This window comes from Pristiophorus japonicus, chromosome 8, assembly GCF_044704955.1.
Source record: "Pristiophorus japonicus isolate sPriJap1 chromosome 8, sPriJap1.hap1, whole genome shotgun sequence".
NCBI lineage: Eukaryota > Metazoa > Chordata > Chondrichthyes > Pristiophoridae > Pristiophorus > Pristiophorus japonicus.
Genome location: NC_091984.1, coordinates 170,224,076 through 170,244,393, shown reverse-complemented (window position 1 = coordinate 170,244,393; position 20,318 = coordinate 170,224,076). Strand labels below are relative to the sequence as shown.

The following is a 20,318-nucleotide window of genomic DNA, read 5'->3' as shown; positions in this document are numbered from 1 at the left end:
ACAGTTTGCAAATGTTGCTGTTTTTACCGTGTACTCGCTGGTTCCTCTGTAGTCGAGTGTCTTTGCTTGCGGTTTCTTTCAGCCTGTACTTAAATTGGCTTCTTGTTGACCATGGCTGTGCCAGACTGCCTCAATCCCAACTCCCTCTCCTCCCTCCACATCCCCTCATTCCTGGGGGAGTATCTACCTCTGCCCATTCTGACTCCACATCCCCTGGGGTCAGTGAGAACAAACGACAGGACAAACCTGAGGCAGAGGGCCCTTGTCTGAAGTCACTTTAACCAGGCAGCTCCTAACATGCTTTCCTATTCTGTCCCAGGGTGCCCTGCGATGCCTCACCAAGGGGCTCAATTCTCGCTGATCCACCCCCTCGACATTTTGAGGAGACTCTGAGGGTGACTCTCTTTCCCCTGGATTCTCACCTTTCTAGTTCAGCAACTGGTGCTCCGGTCTCTCCCCTCCCCATCTCTGAGCTTGGTTGCCTGAGCACTGTCAGACTGGAGGTGCTGGTTCAGTCTGTGTCCAGTTGCTCGATTGCTGGAGAACCAGCCTGGGTGGTCCACGATCGCTGTCTACATTAACCTCCTGGGTTGCTTGCAGCAGTGCCCGGGAGATTAAAACCAGCATTTCTGGAAAATCAGAAGGTTTGACAACCCTCCCACCAGCTCAGGCAGGGATAGGCACAGTTCACGCTGGAGAGAGATGTAGGTGTGATTTTACTTACTATTAATAGAGTAATCAGGTCCTGAAATAAATCCACATTCTTGTTTTTTGCTCTGTTTACTTATGCCATCAAATAAATTGCAAGAAAAATCTATGCTGAATAATGGGGACTGTGGTATTTTGAGGAAAGCTTTTGCAGGAAGGTGCGAGAGGCAGCAAGTGATAGCTGATATTACAATACAAGGTTTTTGGTGAATCGGTCACCGGGTTTCCCTGTCGCACTGTACAGACCTCGCTCGCCTCTATTGTATCTGTGTGTACTTCATATATTTACTCTCGCTGGATTCTGTCGCCATTCGCTACCACAGACATTTCATTTTTCGGACTCCTCTGAATGCTATCTACTTCACTCGTATGTGTGGCCAGTTTACAGTTCCCGTTCTAAATGGAGGAAATTTTGTTCCTGGGCACTCTGACATTGACCCGTTGCTCCCAGTCACATCGATACACTGCAATGAAGCAGTCTGCGCTCGCATGCAGTAAGACGCACATTCAGACATGGGCTGATAATATTTGCACCACACAAGTGCCAGGCAATGACCATCTCCAACAAGCGAGAGTCTAACCACCTCCCCATGACATTTAATAGTATTACCATCATCGAATCGCCCACCAACATCCTGGGAGGTCACCATGACCATAAACTTAACTGGACCAGCCACATAAATATTCTGGCAACAAGAGCGGGTCAGAGGCTGGGTATTCTGCGGCGAGTGACTCACCTCCTGACTCTCCAAAGCCTTTCCACCATCTACAAGGCACAAGTCAGGAGTGTGATGGAATACTCTCCACTTGCCTTGATGAGTGCAGCTCCAACAACACTCAAGAAGCTCGACACCATCCAGGACCAAGCAGCCCGCTTGATTGGCATCCCATCCACCACCTTAAACATTCACTCCCTTCACCCCCGGCGCACCGTGGCTGCAGTGTGTACCATCTACAAGATGCACTGCAGCAACTCGCCAAGGCTTCTTCGGCAACACCTCCCAAACCCGCGACCTCTACCACCTAGAAGGACAAGGGCAGCAGGCGCATGGGAACACCATCACACCCAAGTTCCCGTCCCAAGTCACACACCATTCTGACTTGGAAATATATTGCCGTGCCTTCATCGTAGCAGGGTCAAAATCCTGGAACTCCCTCCCTAACAGCACTGTGGGAGCACCTTCACCACACGGACTGCAGCGGTTTTAAAAAGTGGCTCACCACCACCTTCTCAAAGGCAATTAGTGATGGGCAATAAATGCTGGCCGTGGCAGCGATGCCCACATTATGTGAATTAATTTATAACAAACTTTGTAGCATCAACATGCTGCTCCTGGGGGGGTGGCGCTGTGCCAATACAGCCTTGCTATTCGGGCCTGTGGGAGTGTTTTGTGTTTTGTTGGCTTGTAGGGATTGAACATTGAGACACTGTATTTTCAGGAACAACGGTTTCTTCAGATGCTGAGAGACGCTGGCAGCAAAGAGTTGAAGAAGCAGTTGGTGAAACCAGAATACTTGGCTCCACTGATCCAGCGCTACGAGGGGGCTTTGCAGGAGCTTCAGCGGGTTCTGAAGGTAACTCTGGGCCCACACAGGGTCTTATTACAAGCTCAATTAATGGTTAAATGTAACTGGGACTCCGAGTAGGCGCGTACCTCTAGTGTCCCTCCGCTTTACTGGCTGCAGTTTTACTGCCACTTTTGGAGTCGATGCGAATTAGTTTTGGGTGAGCACTGACATGGAGGTGGCAGTATAACTACTAAGAGGAATCCAGGCTCGAGTGTCATCAGCATGAAAGGAACATGTTGAAGCCACCTGGTGGAGATAATCTCCGATCATAGGAACAGGAGTCGGCCATTCACCACTCGAGCCTCTGCCGCCATTCATTTAGATCATGGCTGATCTGTAGCATAACTCCATCTACCCGCCCTCGTTCTGTACCCCTTCATACCCATACTCAACAAAAATCTGTTAAGCTCAGTTTTGAAATGTTCAATTGACTCCTGGCCTCAGCAGCCTTTTGGGGAGAGAGTTCCAGATTTCCACCACCCTTTGTGTGAAGAAGTGCTTCCTGACATCACCCTCGAACGGTCTGGCTCTAATTTTAAGTTTCTGCTCCCTTGTTCTGGGCTTCCCCCTCCAGAGGAAATCATTTCTGTCCATTTACCCTAACAAATACTTTAATCATCTTAAACACCTCAGTTAGATTCTCAAGGGAATACAGATCTAGTCTAAGCAACCTGTTTTCATAATTTAACACAGTTAGCCCTGCTATCATTCTGATGAATCTGCACCCGCTCCAGGACCACTATATCCTTCGAGATGCCGTGCCCAAAACTGAATGCAGTGCTCCAGGTACACTCAATTGTACAGTATATGGAGCAACGCTCACACCACTTCTACACAGTATACAGAGGTACACATCACTTGTACACACTATGGAGGTACGCTCACATCACTTGTACACAGGTACGCTCACATCATGTGTACACAGTATATGGAGGTACACTCTCATCACTAGTACACCGTATACAGAGGAACGCTCACATCACTTATACACACTATGGAGGTACACTCTCATCACTAGTACACAGTATACAGAAGAATGCTCACATCACTTGTACACACTGGAGGTACTCTCACATCACTTGTACACAGTACAGTCCCTATCACATTAGGGAGTGCGTTTGTGCTCTTGCCTACTATACACGGTGGACGTTAAATCCATCGTACTCCCTAATAATATCCACAAGGGTGCCTGGCGCTGAACGACATGAGTGTAAGAAGGCAGCTTCTTAATGTTCATTAATGATTGTTCGCATCGAAAGTAACACGAAAAATCAGCAGAGACGCAGCAAATACCCAGAATGAGGCATCGAGTTCCGAGTCAACATTAAAGTAATTAGATCCAGCACACTTAAGAAATCAAATGATGAATATCTGTTAAATACATTTTAAATTTAGATCATATCTCAATCTCCAACAAATACGTTTACCCCACAAAATTAAAAATAAGATACTTGGGACATGAAAAGTGGTATTCCTGTGTATATCCCAAGTTTGTATTCGAGAAACAAAAGTTACTGTTAACTGCATTTTCTTGAAGTTGAACTCCAGTTTGTGCAGTGTTAGTTTTGGCAGGGACGAACTCCCGGGTGGGTCTTTGCTGCAGGACATGATTATATATTTATCACATCTGCAATTGAAAATCTAACGGCAGCGACAATCTGGAACCAAATATACAGTAATCCTGATCGATCAGCATAAATCAAAGCGAGAGAGAGAGAGATTAAGATGGTCACAGGACATGGTTGATGGGTTGTGGCACTGCGAACAGCTGCTTCAACTCGGAATAGCCAACACAGTTAATACGGTGTAATTGGCGGCTGTGGTGATGACAAATGGTCAGCGTCATTTGCCCAATATAGGCAGCTGCCCGAGATAACCGGGGACGGTGGAAGTGGTGGGAACTGTACACAGAGCTCAAACGGATCCAAGGGGAGGAGAGATAAAATGGGTTTAAGGATAATAAAGAGCTCCCCCAAGCCATAGTGGGAGAGTTGATGGTTGAAAGCTTGGTCAGCAGGATGGGTTTTGAAAGGTGGAGAGAGAAATGGTGGAGGGGTTTAGAGAGAGAATTCTATAGAGCTGGCCGAGGCACTGCCACAAGTAATTGGTGAGGGGGCGGGGGGCATAAAAGGCCAGAGTTCTAGACGATTGAAGCATGTAGAGGGGATGGAATTTTTCTATTTAACACTTTGGACCTGCAGCCAGTGTAGGTGACTGAGGTCGGGGTTGGTTAGCAAGCGGGATGTGGTCTGTGAGAGGATGTGGGTGGCTGCAATTTGAATAATTGTTCTGTAAGAGTATCAAAAGATAAGGAGCAAAGGCAGGTAAATAGAGTTGAGGTACAAATTAGACATGATCTCACTGAATGGCAGAACTGGCTCGATGGGCTGAATGGCCGACTCCAACTTCTGAATGGGGAGAAGCCAAGTTAACCATTCAATTACTTGTTTCCTCTCTTCAGCGGCTGTCTGGCCAGATGTGGACGGTGTAAGTGGTGGGGACTGTGGCTTAATGTTAGTCCAACTGCGTGTAATTCAGTCTGTAACGTCAATATTCAAGTTTAACATTTTTATTTCACACAGGATGAAAAGAAGAAGAAAAGTCTCTGAATCGAAAGAAACAGGAAGGTCAGAATTTATCAGGACTAAAGATCCAATAACCGCCTGGACTTATGAGGGAGCCTCGAATGGAAAACTTTGATATTGCCTTTCACAAACAGAGATATTTTTATATATAAAATGTCTGTTACAATAAACAATTGTGATGGACAATCTGTTTTGGGGACAGTGTGTTTTGGTACTCATGTGTACCACAGTAAGATAGCAGCGTCGCTGTAGCTTCTAATGACCAGCTTCACAGCATTGCTCTCACGGATTTTGCAGCTCGCCTGTACAACTGTCCAGAGCCTAGGCACGATGTTGGTCATTGACCAACAACCAGCAACTTGTTAGTATCTGAGAGGCACACCTTGCAATTGCATTGCTGAAGTTCCTTTCTCCCTCCCCCTCCGCCCCCCCCATCTAATTTCTCACCCCCTCCTCTCCACACGGTGTTGACCTCTTGCTGGTTTCCAGTCCCACAGGTACTGGCCACCCTTCTCTATGGCTCAGCTACTCATTGGGAAAAACTCATCAAGGAAGCCAAGAGTGAAATTCCACATTAAAGACAGGTCGCGTGGATGAGATTGATGTGGTGCAGCACCGTGTGTGTGTAGCAGGGTTGAGATATGTCCTGCACTGTTGCACACAATATTCCATTTGAAGTGCACTGAAAATTCTGTCTTCTACTGGAACATGTCTATGCAAGAGATGGAAAAAAAATCCTTGAAAAACTCTGATAATCGTTCAACCATTGGTGGTTATGCCTTCAGTTGCCAATGCCCCAAACTCTGGAAATCCCTCCCTAAACCTCTCCGCCTCTCTACCTCTCTCCTCCTTTAAGACGCTCCTTAAAACCTACCTCTTTGACCAAGCTTTTGGTCACCTGCGCTAATTTCTTCTTAGGTGGCTCAGTGTCAAATTTATTTGTTTTTTGTCTTAAAACACTCCTGTGAAGCGCCGTGGGACGTTTTACTGCATTAAAGGCGCCATATAAATACAAGTTGTTGTAGAGAAATTAAGAGAGGAATGAAAGAGAAGAAAAAATAGAGAGAGATGGTAGAAGGGACTGGAAGGAGGAGGGTAAAAATAGGACTATCCTACGAAACATAATGCCACATTGAGGTTAAAACCGATCGATCAAACTGCTGCCATCAATCAAAGGGAAAACAAGGATAATACTTGCACTGATTGAGCGGCTGAGCTTCAATAGCACAGGAATGAGGTGCTCCAGGACCCTATCTCGGTGTGTGTGTAGATGTGACTGTTAGGGTCCTCCACTGTGGGAGTTATCATGGTCCAACCCATGTCTGTCCTCGGTAGCAACCGGAGCAGGAAGCCTGATTGTGGAGAGCAGGAACATCAACCAAGTTTCTAACCCACAGAATCCACAAGATCCCCTTGTACAATCAGGCCAGATTTACCTTTCCTTTATATTAAAAAAAAGTATTTTCAAAGGAGGACTGACTTTGAAGGCAATGAGAGGGTAGGTGAGTATTATTGAAGTACTGGGAGTATTATTTTAGTATTGGAGTGTATTACTTCAGGACTGCCTGTCTGGCACTAAATTGCATCAGCCGGAATTTCCTGCAATTGTGCGCTGTGAAGACAAGTCATTGTGGTCCCACAAAACAACTTGCATTTATATAGCACCTTTAACATGGTCAAATGTCCCAAACCATGCCCTGCCATCAGTGCCCATTCCCCTCTCTGGCTGCTCAGGGTGAGGCTGATTGCATGCAACCTCAGTGTTGGACCCAGAGCTAAACGTCAACCATCATATCATATGCTGCATCCCACCGAGACTGCTTACTTCACCTCTGCAACATTACTATGCTCTGCCCTACCTTTCTCGCTCCCTATTTCCGCCACCACCACCTTGTTCCCCCAGCTGCCAGAATTCTTTATCTCTTCCTTTGCCACCTCTAGAATTGACATTGGCAGCATCTTCCTTGACAGCCTTCTAATCACCACAAAACCTTAAATCATCTAGACCATGTGACGGAGCCCTGTCCCACAAAAACACCTTGCCCATCACCCCGATCTACATGTACCAATCCTAATGTCCAACTTCCTCCACAGCCTCACCCCACCCCACCCTACCTCTGTAACCTGCTCCAGCTTGCGTTCCCCCTCCATGTTCTCAGATTCTAGCCTCCTGCTCGTCTCTCCACCACCTTCGATGTAGAGCGTCCAGCTGCCTGTGCCTTACTGTCTGGAACCCCCCTCGCAAAATCCCTCTGCTCTCCATGTACCTCACCACCTTCCTCAAAATTCATTTTGACTAAGCTTTTGGTTGTCTCGCCTATCCCTCTGCCCCCTTGCTCCTCCCTGAGGTTGCCTTTCAACTTTGCACTGCTGAGGCCTTTCGCAGTTGAATAATGTGACAGGAGGCTTGGTAATATAAGTGAACTGTGAAGTAACCTTCAGTGGGGTTTATGACCTCTCCCCCTCAATTATTTTAAGGTCAGGCAACGAGTCTTTGGAGGACCAAGTCATCATCATAGGCAGTCCCTCGGAATTGAGCTTCCACTCCTAACATGAGTTCTTAGGTGGCTGAACAGTCCAATACAAGAACCACGGTCCCTGTCACAGGTGGGACAGATAGTCGTTGAAGGAAAGGGTGGGTGGGACTGGTTTGCCGCACGCTCTTTCCGCTGCCTGCGCTTGATTTTTGCACGCTCTCGGCGTTGAGACTCGAGGTGCTCAGCCCCCTCCCGGATGCGCTTCCTCCACGTAGGGCAGTCTTTGGCCAGGGTCTCCCAGGTGTCAGTGGGGATGTTGCACTTTATCAGGGAGGCTTTGAGGGTGTCCTTGTAACGTTTCCGCTGCCCGCCTTTGGCTCCTTTTCCGTGAAGGAGTTCCAAGTAGAGCGCTTGCTTTGGGAGTCTTGTGACTGGCATGCGAACTAAGTGGCCTGCCCAGCGGAGCTGATCAAATGTGGTCAGTGCTTCGATGTTGGCCTGGTCGAGGACGCTAATGTTGGTGCATCTGTCCTCCCAGGGGATTTGTAGGATCTTGCGGAGACATCATTGGTGGTATTTCTCCAGCGACGAGGTGTCTACTGTACATGGTCCTTGTTTCTGAGCCATACAGGAGGGCGGGTATTACTACAGCCCTGTAGACCATGAGCTTGGTGGCAGTTTTGAAGGGCCTGGTCTTCAAACTCTTTTCCACAGGCGGCCAAAGACAGCACTGGTGGCAGTGTTGGATCGTCAATGTCTGCTCTTCTTGATAGGAGGCTCCCGAGATATGGGAAGTGGTCCACGTTGTCCAGGGCCGAGCCGTAGATCTTGATGACTGGGGGGGCAGTGCTATGCGGCGAGGACAGGCTGATGGAGGACCTTTGTCTTACGGATGTTTAGCATAAGGCCGATGCTTTCATACGCCTCAGTAAATACGTCGACTATGTCCTGGAGCTCAGCCTCTGTATGTGCACAGATGCAGGCATTGCCTGTGTACTGTAGCTCGACGACAGAGGTTGGGGTGGTCTTGGACCTGGCCTGGAGACGGCGAAGGTTGAACAGGTTCCCACTGGTTCTGTAGTTTAGTTCCACTCCAGCGGGGAGCTTGTTGACTGTGAGGTGGCGACAAGTAAGTCAGCATTCAACAACAACTTGCATTTATATAGCGCCGTTAATGTAGTAAAACATTCCAATACTCTTCTCCAGTTCCCAGCTGCTTGTCTTCCTGCCGAGTCAGACGAATCTCGAGTTCACCTCCCCCAGTTGGACAAACCCAGCTTCGCCACTGGTAACCTAGACAGAGACATCCTCAGTCAGGTGTTTCAGATGATCAAAGGATTTGAAAGAGTAGATAGAGAGAAACTATTTCCTGTGGTGGGAGAGTCCAGATCAAGGCAGCATAATTTTAAAATTAGAGCTAGGCTGTTCAGGGGTGACATCAGGAAGCACTTCTTCACACAAAGGGTGGTGGAAATCTGGAACTTTCTCCCCCCGCCTAAAAAGTCAGCCATGGCTCAGTGGGTGCCACTCTCGGTGGGAGGGGCTAGGAGTGAGCAGGTGCTGCTAATTACTGCAGGAGTTGGAGTGAGTTTGTAAAAAGTTGGTGGGTTTTTGGGGTGTTTTTTTTCCAAATTAGAGGGCCTTTTTGGCCTATAAACATCAGCTAGATGGCTGCTGAGGGGCCTGGAGTGCCAGACACCTCAGAGGACAATGATCCCAGTGTGAATTTAATTAGGAGAGAGAATGTCTTGAGAAGGGAGAATAAAAGGCCCAAAAATTTGGACCGGGACCCCGGGAGGTTTGGAAAAGAAAACACGGTGGTGGTTCACTGCCAGGATAAGGAGATGCGAGCTTGGGGTATTATCCAGGCAGTACACGAGCACTGCGGGGAGGGAAGTTGCTTTGCCTGCCGACCAAAGCCGAATGTTGGATTCGAAGTAACGGTCAGTGGCCGAGAGGAGGTGGAAAGACTTTTACTGAGCCTGAAGGTTGGTGAGAAGTACTTGGATGTATCTTTGTTGTATTCGGAAGAGGTGGTAGTTTCATTCTTAAACCTGCCAGTTTATGTTGAGGATGATGTGCTGATAAAAAAGTTGGAGTTGTGGGACATTAAACTTTGCTCAGTAATAAAGAGGAGATACTATCCTGGAACGCGGGTAGCCGATGGAACCCGTTATGTAAAAGTGCGGTTCCCAGAGGGGGTGAAGTCATTACCCTACAGTATGAAATTCAAGACAATGGAAGGAGTGCAGTACTTCTGTGTTCTGCATGATAACCAGGTGAAGGTTTGCTATTACTGTCTTGGACACGACCATTTGGTAAGAAGCTGTCCAGATCTGTACTGTTGTAACTGGCAACTCTGGACACATCGCTTGGAACTGCAAAGCAGAGAGCTGTGCAGTTTGTCGCAAAGGCCTCACCCGGTGTGAGTGTGAGGCACACGGAAGCTCCTTGAGCGATGAGGAGATGGGAGAAGGAGCAGGAGGTGTGAGTGGAGTGGCCAGAATAGCGGAACAGGTGGAGAACACAGATGCTGAATCCAGTGCAAGAAGAAGCAGAAAATTGTGGAGCAGAAAACAGGATGCAGATGGTGGAAAACACACCAAGTATGGTGGAAAAGGACAAAGTCAATGGAGGACATCACGGGTCAGGGACAGAGTCGAGCCTTCAGGTGTCCGTGGGGGGAGCAGAGGCAGATGTGGGGTGTGGGGTAAGTGTAAGTACTCCAAAGAGAAATGGGGAATTGTACATCTTGGGGAGCAGGAGGGGGCAAGACCAGGAGAAGGTGCAAGAGGCAGGAGCCTTAAAGGGGCAGCAGGACGGGAGTGGGGAGACAAAGACGCCAAAAGGGAGCAAGATGGGTGGAGATGCGCCATTGTCCCAGAGAGAGAAGAAACGGGGAGCAAGGGTCAGCGGTGGAGGTGAGGCTGAAGGGAGTGGCACTGTTGGAGAAACCATGTTAGCAGGAAGACTCTCTAAGGGAGATTCTGTATCTGACGGGGAACAGGGATGGGAGATTACAGAAGAGCTCGAGAGTGAGGAGGATAGAGACATGGAATTGGGGGGTGGGGGCATCATGTGGAAAGGGAAAGGAGGGAGATAGGGCAGTTCCGTGGCATAAATTTAATGTAAGGCAGAGGCTGAAACGGCGGGGAAAGTTCAAACAGGAGGTGAAAAAGAGCCGGAGGCTGCAGGAGAAAGCAACAACTGCCCAAAAAGTTGGCAAGGAGCATGAGAGGAGGGAAAGGCCAAAGATTAAATGACGATAAGAACATAAGAAATAGGAGCAGGAGTAGGCCACCTGGCACCTCGAGCCTGCTCCGCCATTCAATAAGATCATGGCTGATCTGATCATGGACTCCGCTCCACTACCCTGCCCACTCCCCATAACCTTTTACTCCCTTATCGCTCTAAAAACTATCTATCTCCGCCTTAAATATATTAAATGACCCAGCCTCCACAGCTCTCTGGGGCAGAAAATTATTTACAACTCTCTGAGAGAAGAAATTCCTCCTCATCTCAGTTTTAAATGAGCAGACCCTTATTCTGAGACTATGTCTCCTAGATCTAGTTTCCCCTATGAGTGGAAATATCCTCTCTGCATTCACCTTGTCGAGCCCCTTCATTATCTTGTATGTTTCGATAAGATCACCTCTCATTCTTCTGAACTCCAATGAGTATAGGCTCAACCTACTCAACGTATCTTCATAAGTCAACCCCCTCATCTCCGGAATCAACCTAGTGAACCTTCTCTGAACTCTTCCAATGCAAGTAAATATGGAGACCAAAACTGTACACAGTACTCCAGGTGTGGCCTTACCAATACCCTGTACAGTTATAGCAGGATTTCTCTGCTTTTATCCCCCTTACAATAAAGGCCAACATTCCATTTGCCTTCCTGATTACTTGCTGTACCTGCATACTAACTTTTTGTGTTTTATGCACAAGGACCCCCAGGTCCCTCTGTACTGCAGCACTTTGCAATTTTTTTCCATTTAAATTATAATTTGTTTTTCTATTTTTTCTGCCAAAGTGGATAACCTCACATTTTCCCTCATTATACTCTGTCTGCCAAATTTTTGCCCATTCACTTAGCCTGTCTATATCCATTTCCAGATTTTTTGTGTCTTCACAATTTGCTTTCCCACCCATCTTTGTATCATCAGCAATCTTGGGAACATTACACTCGGTCCCTTCATCCAAGTCATTAATATAGATTGTAAATAGTTGAGGCCCCAGCATCCCACTAGTTATTGATTGCCAAGCAGAAAATGACCCATTTATCCCGACTCTCTGTTTTCTATTAGTTAGCCAATTCTCTACCCATGCTAATATATTACCCCCAACCCCGTGAACCTTTATCTTGTGCAGTAACCTTTTATGTGGCACCTTATCAAATGCTTTCTGGAAATCCAAATACACAACATCCACTGGTTCCCCCTTATCCACCCTGCTCATTACATCTTCAAAGATCTCCAGCAAATTTGTCAAACATGATTTCCCTTTCATAAAACCATGTTGACTCTGCTTAATTGAATTATGCTTTTCCAAATGTCCCGCTACTGCTTCCTTAATAATAGACTCCAGCATTTTCCCAATGACAGATGTTAGGCTAACTGGTCTATAGTTTCCTGCTTTTTGTCTGCCTCCTTTTTTAAATAGGGGCGTTACATTTGCGGTTTTCCAACCGATGATGGGCATTATCAGGCACATTTAGGAGCAATGATTACATTGGTCTTGATTATGTGAACAGACTGAGGGGTGAGAAGAAATTGCAGCAGTTGTTGTAGTGTTTTAAATACACTGATCTGTTGTGTCTGCAAGAAACCTTTTCGATGAGAATATCCTAAAAAGAGCTCGGAAGATTTAGAAGGGAGATGTGTTTGCAAGTTGCGCAAATTATAACCGTAGTGGTGTGGCTGTTTTAGTAAGTTTGTCCATAAAAGAGAACGTTGCATTGGTGGACAAGGACACTGAGGGGAGATTTTTACAGCTGAAGGTACAAATGGATGAATTGAATTGTGATCTCTTTAATATCTTTGCATTGAATGACTATTGTAAGCGTCATGAATTTTTTCGGTGGTTATTCACAGAAGTGGCAGAGGCAGAAAACCCTAGTATAGTGGGGGATTTAATGTATTTTTATCTCGGATGGACATTTCAGCACAGATGACCTTTAAGGATGAAAACTCCAGAGAGATGATTGTAAAAATGATGGCAAATTTAAATTTGAGAGACTTATGGAGGGATCGGAACCCCATAAAAAGGGAGTTCTCCAGAACTGTGTGTCTGATGTTTTAAAACAGCCAAATAGATTTTGTGTTAATGCGGGAATGGAGATTTAATATAAAAAAAAGTATTTTTTGGTGACCACTTGGCTTTGGTTTTTAAAATTAAGAACAGCAGAGTTAAGATCGGTCCAGGGGTATGGATTTTAAACAATCAGTACCTGAAAGAAATTGCTTTTAAAGAATGCTCGGAAGGAACCTTTATTCTTGAAAGAAAAAAGAGTTTGGTGGGACAATTTCAAATATGAGGTAAGAGTTTTTTCGGTACATTATGGGAAAGAGCAGCAGCTAACTGGCGTCAAGAAGAGAATATAAATAGAAGGTCTACAGATATCTGTAAAGCAGTTGACAGAGGGGATAAGGGAGCAGAGACTACATGGAAGGTTTTAAAGGAAGAGTGGGAATTATTGCAAGCTGAAAAATGGAAGGGGGCTGTTATGTATGTATGTTAATGTATGTACTGTAACACTAGATCACTGAAAGTACCTTCACACTGTATACACCATACCTGTACCACCAGAGGGTGCTACTGCTGGAGACCTAAAGGTCACCTGTACACTGCAGATAACCAAGTATAAAAGGGAGCTCACCTCTTGGTGTCCTCACTCTAGGAGCTGCAATAAACGGACTAAGGTCACTACAGTTCAAATACTATATCCTTACCTCATGGGGTCGTTATTAGAGTGCTTGCATGTACCACAACTGGCGACGAGGTTACAAATTTCCACACACAACATAACTAACCTAAGCAACTTCCAACAATTCGCTGATGGGGATGATTGGGAGGCCTTTGCTAAATATGCTGCAGATCTGAGAAGAATGGCTGCACCTTGTGTTTTTGAAGCACTAAGGGACATCTTCATTATTGGAATCGGCCACAAGGGCCTCCTCCATAAACTGCTCTCTGCGGACACTACGGTCACCCTGCAGAAGGCAATCAAAGTGAGCCAGGCCTTCATGATTTCTGTCTGCGACTCCAAGAGGATGATGACTCACACCCAGGGCTCTAACTCGACAAGTACAGTGAACCGAATGGCGCCTTTCAGAGGCAAGACTGCTGCCCCGAGACCCGTAACCCTGAGTCCGCCACATGGGGCCAACCGGCTAGCCCCGTGCTGGTGCTGTGGAGAAAACCACAGGGCCCACCAGTGCCGATATAAAGATTATACCTGCAAAGACTGCAACACGAAAGGTAACCTTCAGCGAATGTGTCGAAGAAGATTTACTCACCGAGTCACTGATGAGTTGGCTGATCACCCGGGCTCCACGCTGATGAAGACGAAGTGGCTCAGCCCCTGGAAGAGGTGTACGGAGTGTATACCTACTCCACCGAGAGTTCCCCGTGGAAAATGGAAGTAGAAATCAACGGGGTTCCAGTCTCGATGGAGATCGACACAGGGGCGAGCCAATCGCTAATCAATCAGACGGCCTTCAAGAAATTTTGGTACAATCCCGCCAAACGACCCAAAATGTTCCCAATCCAGGTGAAGCTGCTCACCTACATAAAAGATACCATCCCAATCGTTGGTAGTGTGGATGTCCAGGTGTCCCATGGCAGCGCGATGCACAAGCTTCCTTTGTGGATCGTTGCTGGTGATGGTCCAACGCTGCTGGAAAGAAGATGGATGAAGCAAATCCAAAGCTATTGGAGCTGGGAAAGCCTCCCGGGCCCGCGATCGACATTCTACGCTACCCCAAACTTGGATCCATCGCAGCACCTGAAAATCCTACCGTCTGACTCAACTGCGTGGCGACACAGACTGCACAACTCAACGGCAAGATGATCCAACCTGAACGACCAGACCTCACCTTCCGGGCTCCAGTGGCAGGACTCCGAGGGAAGAAGATCGGTGCAGAAGGTAGATTCCCGGCTTCCGTGGCAGAACCTGGGGAGAAAAGGATCACCGCAGCCTACCTCGTGGAGAGAAAGAAGATGGCGCCCGCACCATGAGGTGAAGCACCTGAAATCAAGATGGCCACGACCAGACCACGAGGGGCAGCGTGAGGGAGCAACATGTGATGCCGAGCGGCGAACCGGATTGGGATAAAGTTAGCAAGGCCTTCTTAAAGGAGACCGGCAACCCAGGACAATTAAAGGGATAGTTCCACTCTTGGCACAGCGATGCCAGTGACACTAATGATAAAAGTGTAATGAATGAATGCAGGTATATAAATGTACTGTTAAAAAGTGATGCCGGTAATGCTAATGAGAAAAATGTAACTAACAAAAGCAGGTATCCTAATGTAATCTTGTACAGAGATACTGATAGTGTTGTAATTGACAAATGTGAAAGTGTAAGGAGAAATAACAATGTCGAGTCGGCTAGTTGCGGTCGGAGCCAATGTATCATGAATGCTAATGATAAAATGAGAAATGATGCCGGGTTCTACATGATGTACAGCGACAATGCTAAAGGAAACCCCCGTGGGAAGCACCCAGGTCCAGCGGGCTACCTGATCATGTAGCCTGCGCTTCCGGGACCAATATGGTGCCCCAGGGAGGGCTCACACACACACAGTGGGAGCATACCCACTGCAGGGTCAGCGGTCAATGGATGGCACAGCCACCACCACTGGCAACCTGCCCCAGATCGGCCCTACCCCCTCTGGCCACCAGGGCCAGCACCAGGAGCAAGAGGCCAGAACCCTCCAGATTTCCCAGCGGGACCTGGGATGACCAGACTTCCACCACCATGAAGGGCAGCAGGGCGACCCTACAGCCCTCAATGGAGGACAGGGAGGCCAAACCACCCTGTGGCTCTGCCCACCACTAAACATCCTCACCCACCCAAACAATATAATGTATGTGCCATACTTATAACATAGACTTGCTCCACCACTGTTGAATCCTCAAACAGTGACATAACCACATGGTCTATGTATGATTGGGGTGCGGGGGGGGAAATGGATGTGCGTAGCCATGAACACATGGATCACACCTGGAACCCACACAACCCTCACCACAACCTTCAACCGTCCACTACTCACCACTTCCCCATGTCATGGCAATAAGGACTTGGGGAAGACTTAGGGGGAGTGTTGTTTTGTATATATGTTAATGTATGTACTGCAACACTAGACCACCGAAGGTACCTTCACACTGTATACATCATACCTGTACAACCAGAGGGTGCTACTGCTGGAGACCTAAGGGTCACCTGTACACTGCAGGTAACCCTGTATAAAAGGGAGCTCACCTCTTGGTCTTCACTCTAGGAGATGCAATAAACGGACTAAGGTCACTACAGTTCAAGTACTATACCCTTACCTGTGGAATTATTATTAGAGTGCTTGCATATACCACAGGGGCCATTCTCCGCACAAAGGCTAAAGATGCATTGGAGAGAGAAAGATGTACTCGATATTTTCTAGAGCAAGAGAAGTTGCGACAAAGGTTATCATTAATTGGAGAGTTGAAGGTTGGGGAAAAGATCATTAATGAAAGTGGGGAGATTATGGAGGCAGCTAGTAGCTTTTATCAAGAGTTATATACAAAAGAAGACATTTCCAAATTGGCGATGGAGAAGGTTAGTGCTTTTATTGAAGAGGGTTTAAAGGAGGATGACAGAAGCATGTGTGACAAAGATATAGGATTAGCAGAAATAAAAGTAGCAATAAGTGGAATGGGGGGGGTGGATGTGTGGAAGCCCAGGTCCGGTGGACTAAGTGCAGAATTTTATAAAGAATTTAAAAAAAATTTAAGCCCATTGGTCTTAGAGGTTTTTAAGGAGATTAAAACTGAGGGAAGCCTAGCCTTATCTATGAGGAGTGGTATCACAAGCTTAGCATAAAAAGAAAGGGGATAGAAGGGACCTGAAGAATTGGAGGCCCATCACATTATTAAATGTGGATTAGAACATCTTGACGAGGGTTATGGCAAATAGGAGGTGATGCCGCAGATAGTTTTGCCCTCTCAGTCTTATGGAGTCATAGGCCGGGACATCACTGACTCTGTGGTCTCAATCCAAGATGCAATAGAACTCATGGAAGAGAGTGGGAGAGAAGCTTATGTGCTAAAGATGGATCAAGAGAAAGCCTTTGATAGTCTCTCATGAGTTTTTATTGATGGTTTTGGAAGTATTTGGTTTTGGGAAAAATTTCATTGAGTGGATAAGGATTTTTTATTCAAACACCATTACCAAATGTAATGGTTTTTGTCCAAGTATTTTCCAATACAGAGATCAGTGAGACAGGGTTGTCCCCTGTCCCCATTGTTGTACACATTGGTAGCAGAACCATTAGATTACATGATGCGAAAGGAACAAGGCGTAATCGGGATTGCGGTTCCCAGTTCCGGGCAGATGTCGGTGACACACCAATATGCAGATGACATGACCTCAATGTTGAGAGATGGGGAGTCAGTGAGGAAAGCTATAGGAGTAGTGGAGGAGTATTGCAGAGCTTCAGGAGCCAGAGTAAATTATAGGAAGTCCCAATGTCTGGTTGTGTGAAGGAGTAGGGGGAGGAAAGACCTTTTAAGGTGGTGGGGGTTTAGAAGTTCTCGGGGTGCATCTTGGGTGCAAGAAGGATAGGGATAAGTGGATCGTCTAAATTGGGAACTCAAGGTTATGAAAATTAAAAATTAAGATGGGAAAGAAGGTGGTTGAAAGTGCAAGGAAGAGCGACAGTGGTGGCAGCTCTCCTGCTATCTAAACTATGGCACTTATTGACGGTGAAGGATATTCCTGAGTGGGTGGAAAAGTCTATCAAGAGGCTTGTGTAAAGTTTTTATGGGAAGGGAAACCAGCCTTAGTTTCTCACAATACCATCATTGGACAACAAAATCAAGGAGAACTCAATTTCCCAGATATTTTGATTTGAAGAAAAAATCCTTTAGAATTAAATGGGTGAAGAGATTTCTTCAGAAGTCAAATACAAGTTTTTGAAAGAGTTGTTTCCAGCATTTTTTTAATTATGGGGTAGGAGGACAGGGAATATTTTTCTGGAATACAACAATATGTTTTTGAAATCGATTAAACCTCTCCCTGGGTTTTATAAGGGGGTTGTAGACACTTGGGCCCAATTTTTAAAAGTGTGCAGTTTATGCCCAAAGGTGCTGAGGAATTTTTCGAACAGCCCTTATTTTTGAACAGGTGGATCAACATTGAAGGAGTGATATTATTTAATCAAGCTTTTATAAAAGCAGGTATTATATCTGTGAAAGATGTATTATATGAGGTAATTCCAGGTTGGTTGCCGGAAGCGGTAGTGAGGGACATGGTTTGGGAGGAGGATCAGGAGGTAGAGGAAAAAGCAATTAAGATCATGTATGAGCAGATTGTGAGGGCAATGCCACAGGATTGGATGGAAGAAATAAATACACAAATCTCCAGAGGAGGTATAATGTGTCCCGCTTTTCCAAGCTTTCTGCTGGAGAAAGGGGAGGAGTTGGTCCAAGTTGACAACTGTAATATTTGAAATTTCTACGGGGTATTTAGAGAATGGAGATTTAAAACACCTGCTGATCAGGAGTTTTGGCAGAGTATATACCCACAGCTGGACTGCAACAGGATTTGGAAGGGAGTGTGGGCGAATTTTAAATGTCCAGAGTGGATTGAATTGGATTTCAAATTGGCTCATAACCGGATTTTTACCATGATAGTCTTATGTAAGATTGGGCGAGTAGAGGTGGCAACTTGCCCAGTGTATGGGATGCGGGATGAGACTCTGTCCCATTTTCTGGTGTTATGTCCGCAGTTACATGATTTTAAGTACTATGTTCGACAGATGTGTGAGGTTTTCTTGCTGGGTGAGGACCGAAGAGCAAGAATGGGAATCCCGTGGGACTCAATTTTGAGATGGGGATTGCAGGAGAGTCTGCCCGAGTCTAGCGGAGCGGCAATTAATTTAATGCTCAGTTTGGCTAGATTTGTGATTATGTAAAGAAGGAATGCTCTGTATTATGAGGGGAGGAAAATAAACCTAAAAGAGTATTTTAAATATAAACTAAAAGATCATTATAAGTTTCTGTGGATGTTTTATTCAGAAAAGAAGTTAAAGATAGTATTTTATGATCAATTTGTAAAGTACAATAGATTATTATATGTTACAGAGACAAATTAAACTTCAGGTTTTAATGTCAATATGTGTTGAAAGTACGGCTGTGCAGAGGGACGGAATGGATTTGTATGTGTTATGTATTGTCCATGTACATTAAATGTACAGTTACAATGGTGCGCCACAAGGGGCACTGTGAAGGGAGACCCGAAAGTACCTGCGAGACAGAGTATAAAAGGCTGACTACCACACCTGAAGGGCATTCTGGAGTTACACAATAAAGGACCAAGGTCACAGCAGTTATTACAACACCAGACTGTGTGGAGTCAGTGATTTGAGTGCTACATACATCACAGTGTGATACAATGGAATGATCACGATGTTGTAAATGTTTTTAATATTCAAAAACTATATATTTTTTTAAGTGGGTAACACACTCACCTCTGGGTCAGAAGGTTGTGGGTTCGAGTCCCACTCCAGGAACTTGAGCGCATGAATCTAGGCGGACACTCCAGTGCAGTGCGCAGGTGGCCCGAAAAGATCCCATGGCACTATTTTGAAGAGTTTTCCCCGGTGTCCTGGGCCAATATTTATTCCTCAATCAACATCACAAAAAAACAGATTATCTGATTATCACATTGCTGTGTGTGGGAGCTTGCTGTGCGCAAGTTGGCTGCTTCATTTCCTACATTACAACAGTGACTACACTCCAAAAGTACTCCATTGGCTGAAAAGCACTTTGAGATATCCGGTGGTCGTAAAAGGCGCTATATAAATGCAAGTCTTTTCTTTCTGTAAGGAACCAAGGCAGGTAGGTGGAGTTAGAATACAGATCGGCCATCATCGAACTGAATTTGAGAATAGGCTGAATGGCTTCTCCCTGTTGCTGTCCCAGCTGCTGCGTGGTCTGTCTGGGGATCTGTCTGGGTGTGTGTCTAGGGATCTGTCTGGGTGTGTGCCTGCGGATCTGTCTGGGTGTGTGTCTGGGGGTCTGTTTGGGTGTGTGTCTGTGGGTGTTTGTCAGGGGTCTGTCTGGGTGTGTGTCTGGGGGTCTGTCTGTGGGTGTCTGTCTGGGTGTGTGTCTGGGAGTCTGTGGGTGTGTGTCTGGGTGTGTGTCTGGGGGTCTGTCTGGGGTCTATTTGGGTGTGTGTCTGGGGGTCTGTCTGGGTGTGTGTGTTTGTGTCTGGGGGTCTGTCTGGGTGTGTGTCTGGGAGTCTGTGTCTGTGGGTGTGTGTCTGGGGGTCTATCTGGGTGTGTGACTGGGGGTGTATGTCTGGGGGTCTGTGTCTGGGGATTTGTCTGGGTGTGTAACTGGGGGGGTGTGTCTGGGGTCTGTCTGGGTGTGTGTCTGGGGGTCTGTCTGGGTGTGTGTCTGTGGGTGTGTGTCTGGGGTCTGTCTGGGTGTGTGTCTATGGGTGTGTGTCTGTGGTCTGTGACTGGGGGTGTGTGTCTGGGTGTGTGTCTGGGGGTCTGTCTGGGTGTGTGTCTGTGGGTGTGTGTCTGGGGGTCTGTCTGGGGTCTGTGACTGGGAGTGTGTCTGGGTGTGGGGCTCACCTGGAGGTTGCCCAGGAGTTCAGGGTCTGGCAGTGTGGGATCACTGAGTTGGTGCAGGCTGCCAATGTAATGTTAGTTTGCTGGGTGAGCTAGGCCGGAACCGGGCACTCTACTTTCACTTTCACTTTCCCAGAGGCAGT

General features: G+C 46.6%; 1 protein-coding gene across 1 annotated transcript in view; it reads left to right on the top strand.

Annotated features, from left to right (window-relative positions):
* The window catches only part of ddx51 (DEAD (Asp-Glu-Ala-Asp) box polypeptide 51), a 72,994-nt gene extending 67,976 nt beyond the window's left edge, over window positions 1-5,018 (top strand). Inside the window, exons 15-16 of the mRNA XM_070886269.1 lie at window positions 2,149-2,283; window positions 4,860-5,018. Coding sequence (XP_070742370.1) covers window positions 2,149-2,283; window positions 4,860-4,886 — 162 coding nt within the window. The 3' untranslated portion in view covers window positions 4,887-5,018. The remainder of the gene's footprint in view (window positions 1-2,148; window positions 2,284-4,859) is intronic.
* Window positions 5,019-20,318: the final 15,300 nt, after the last annotated feature.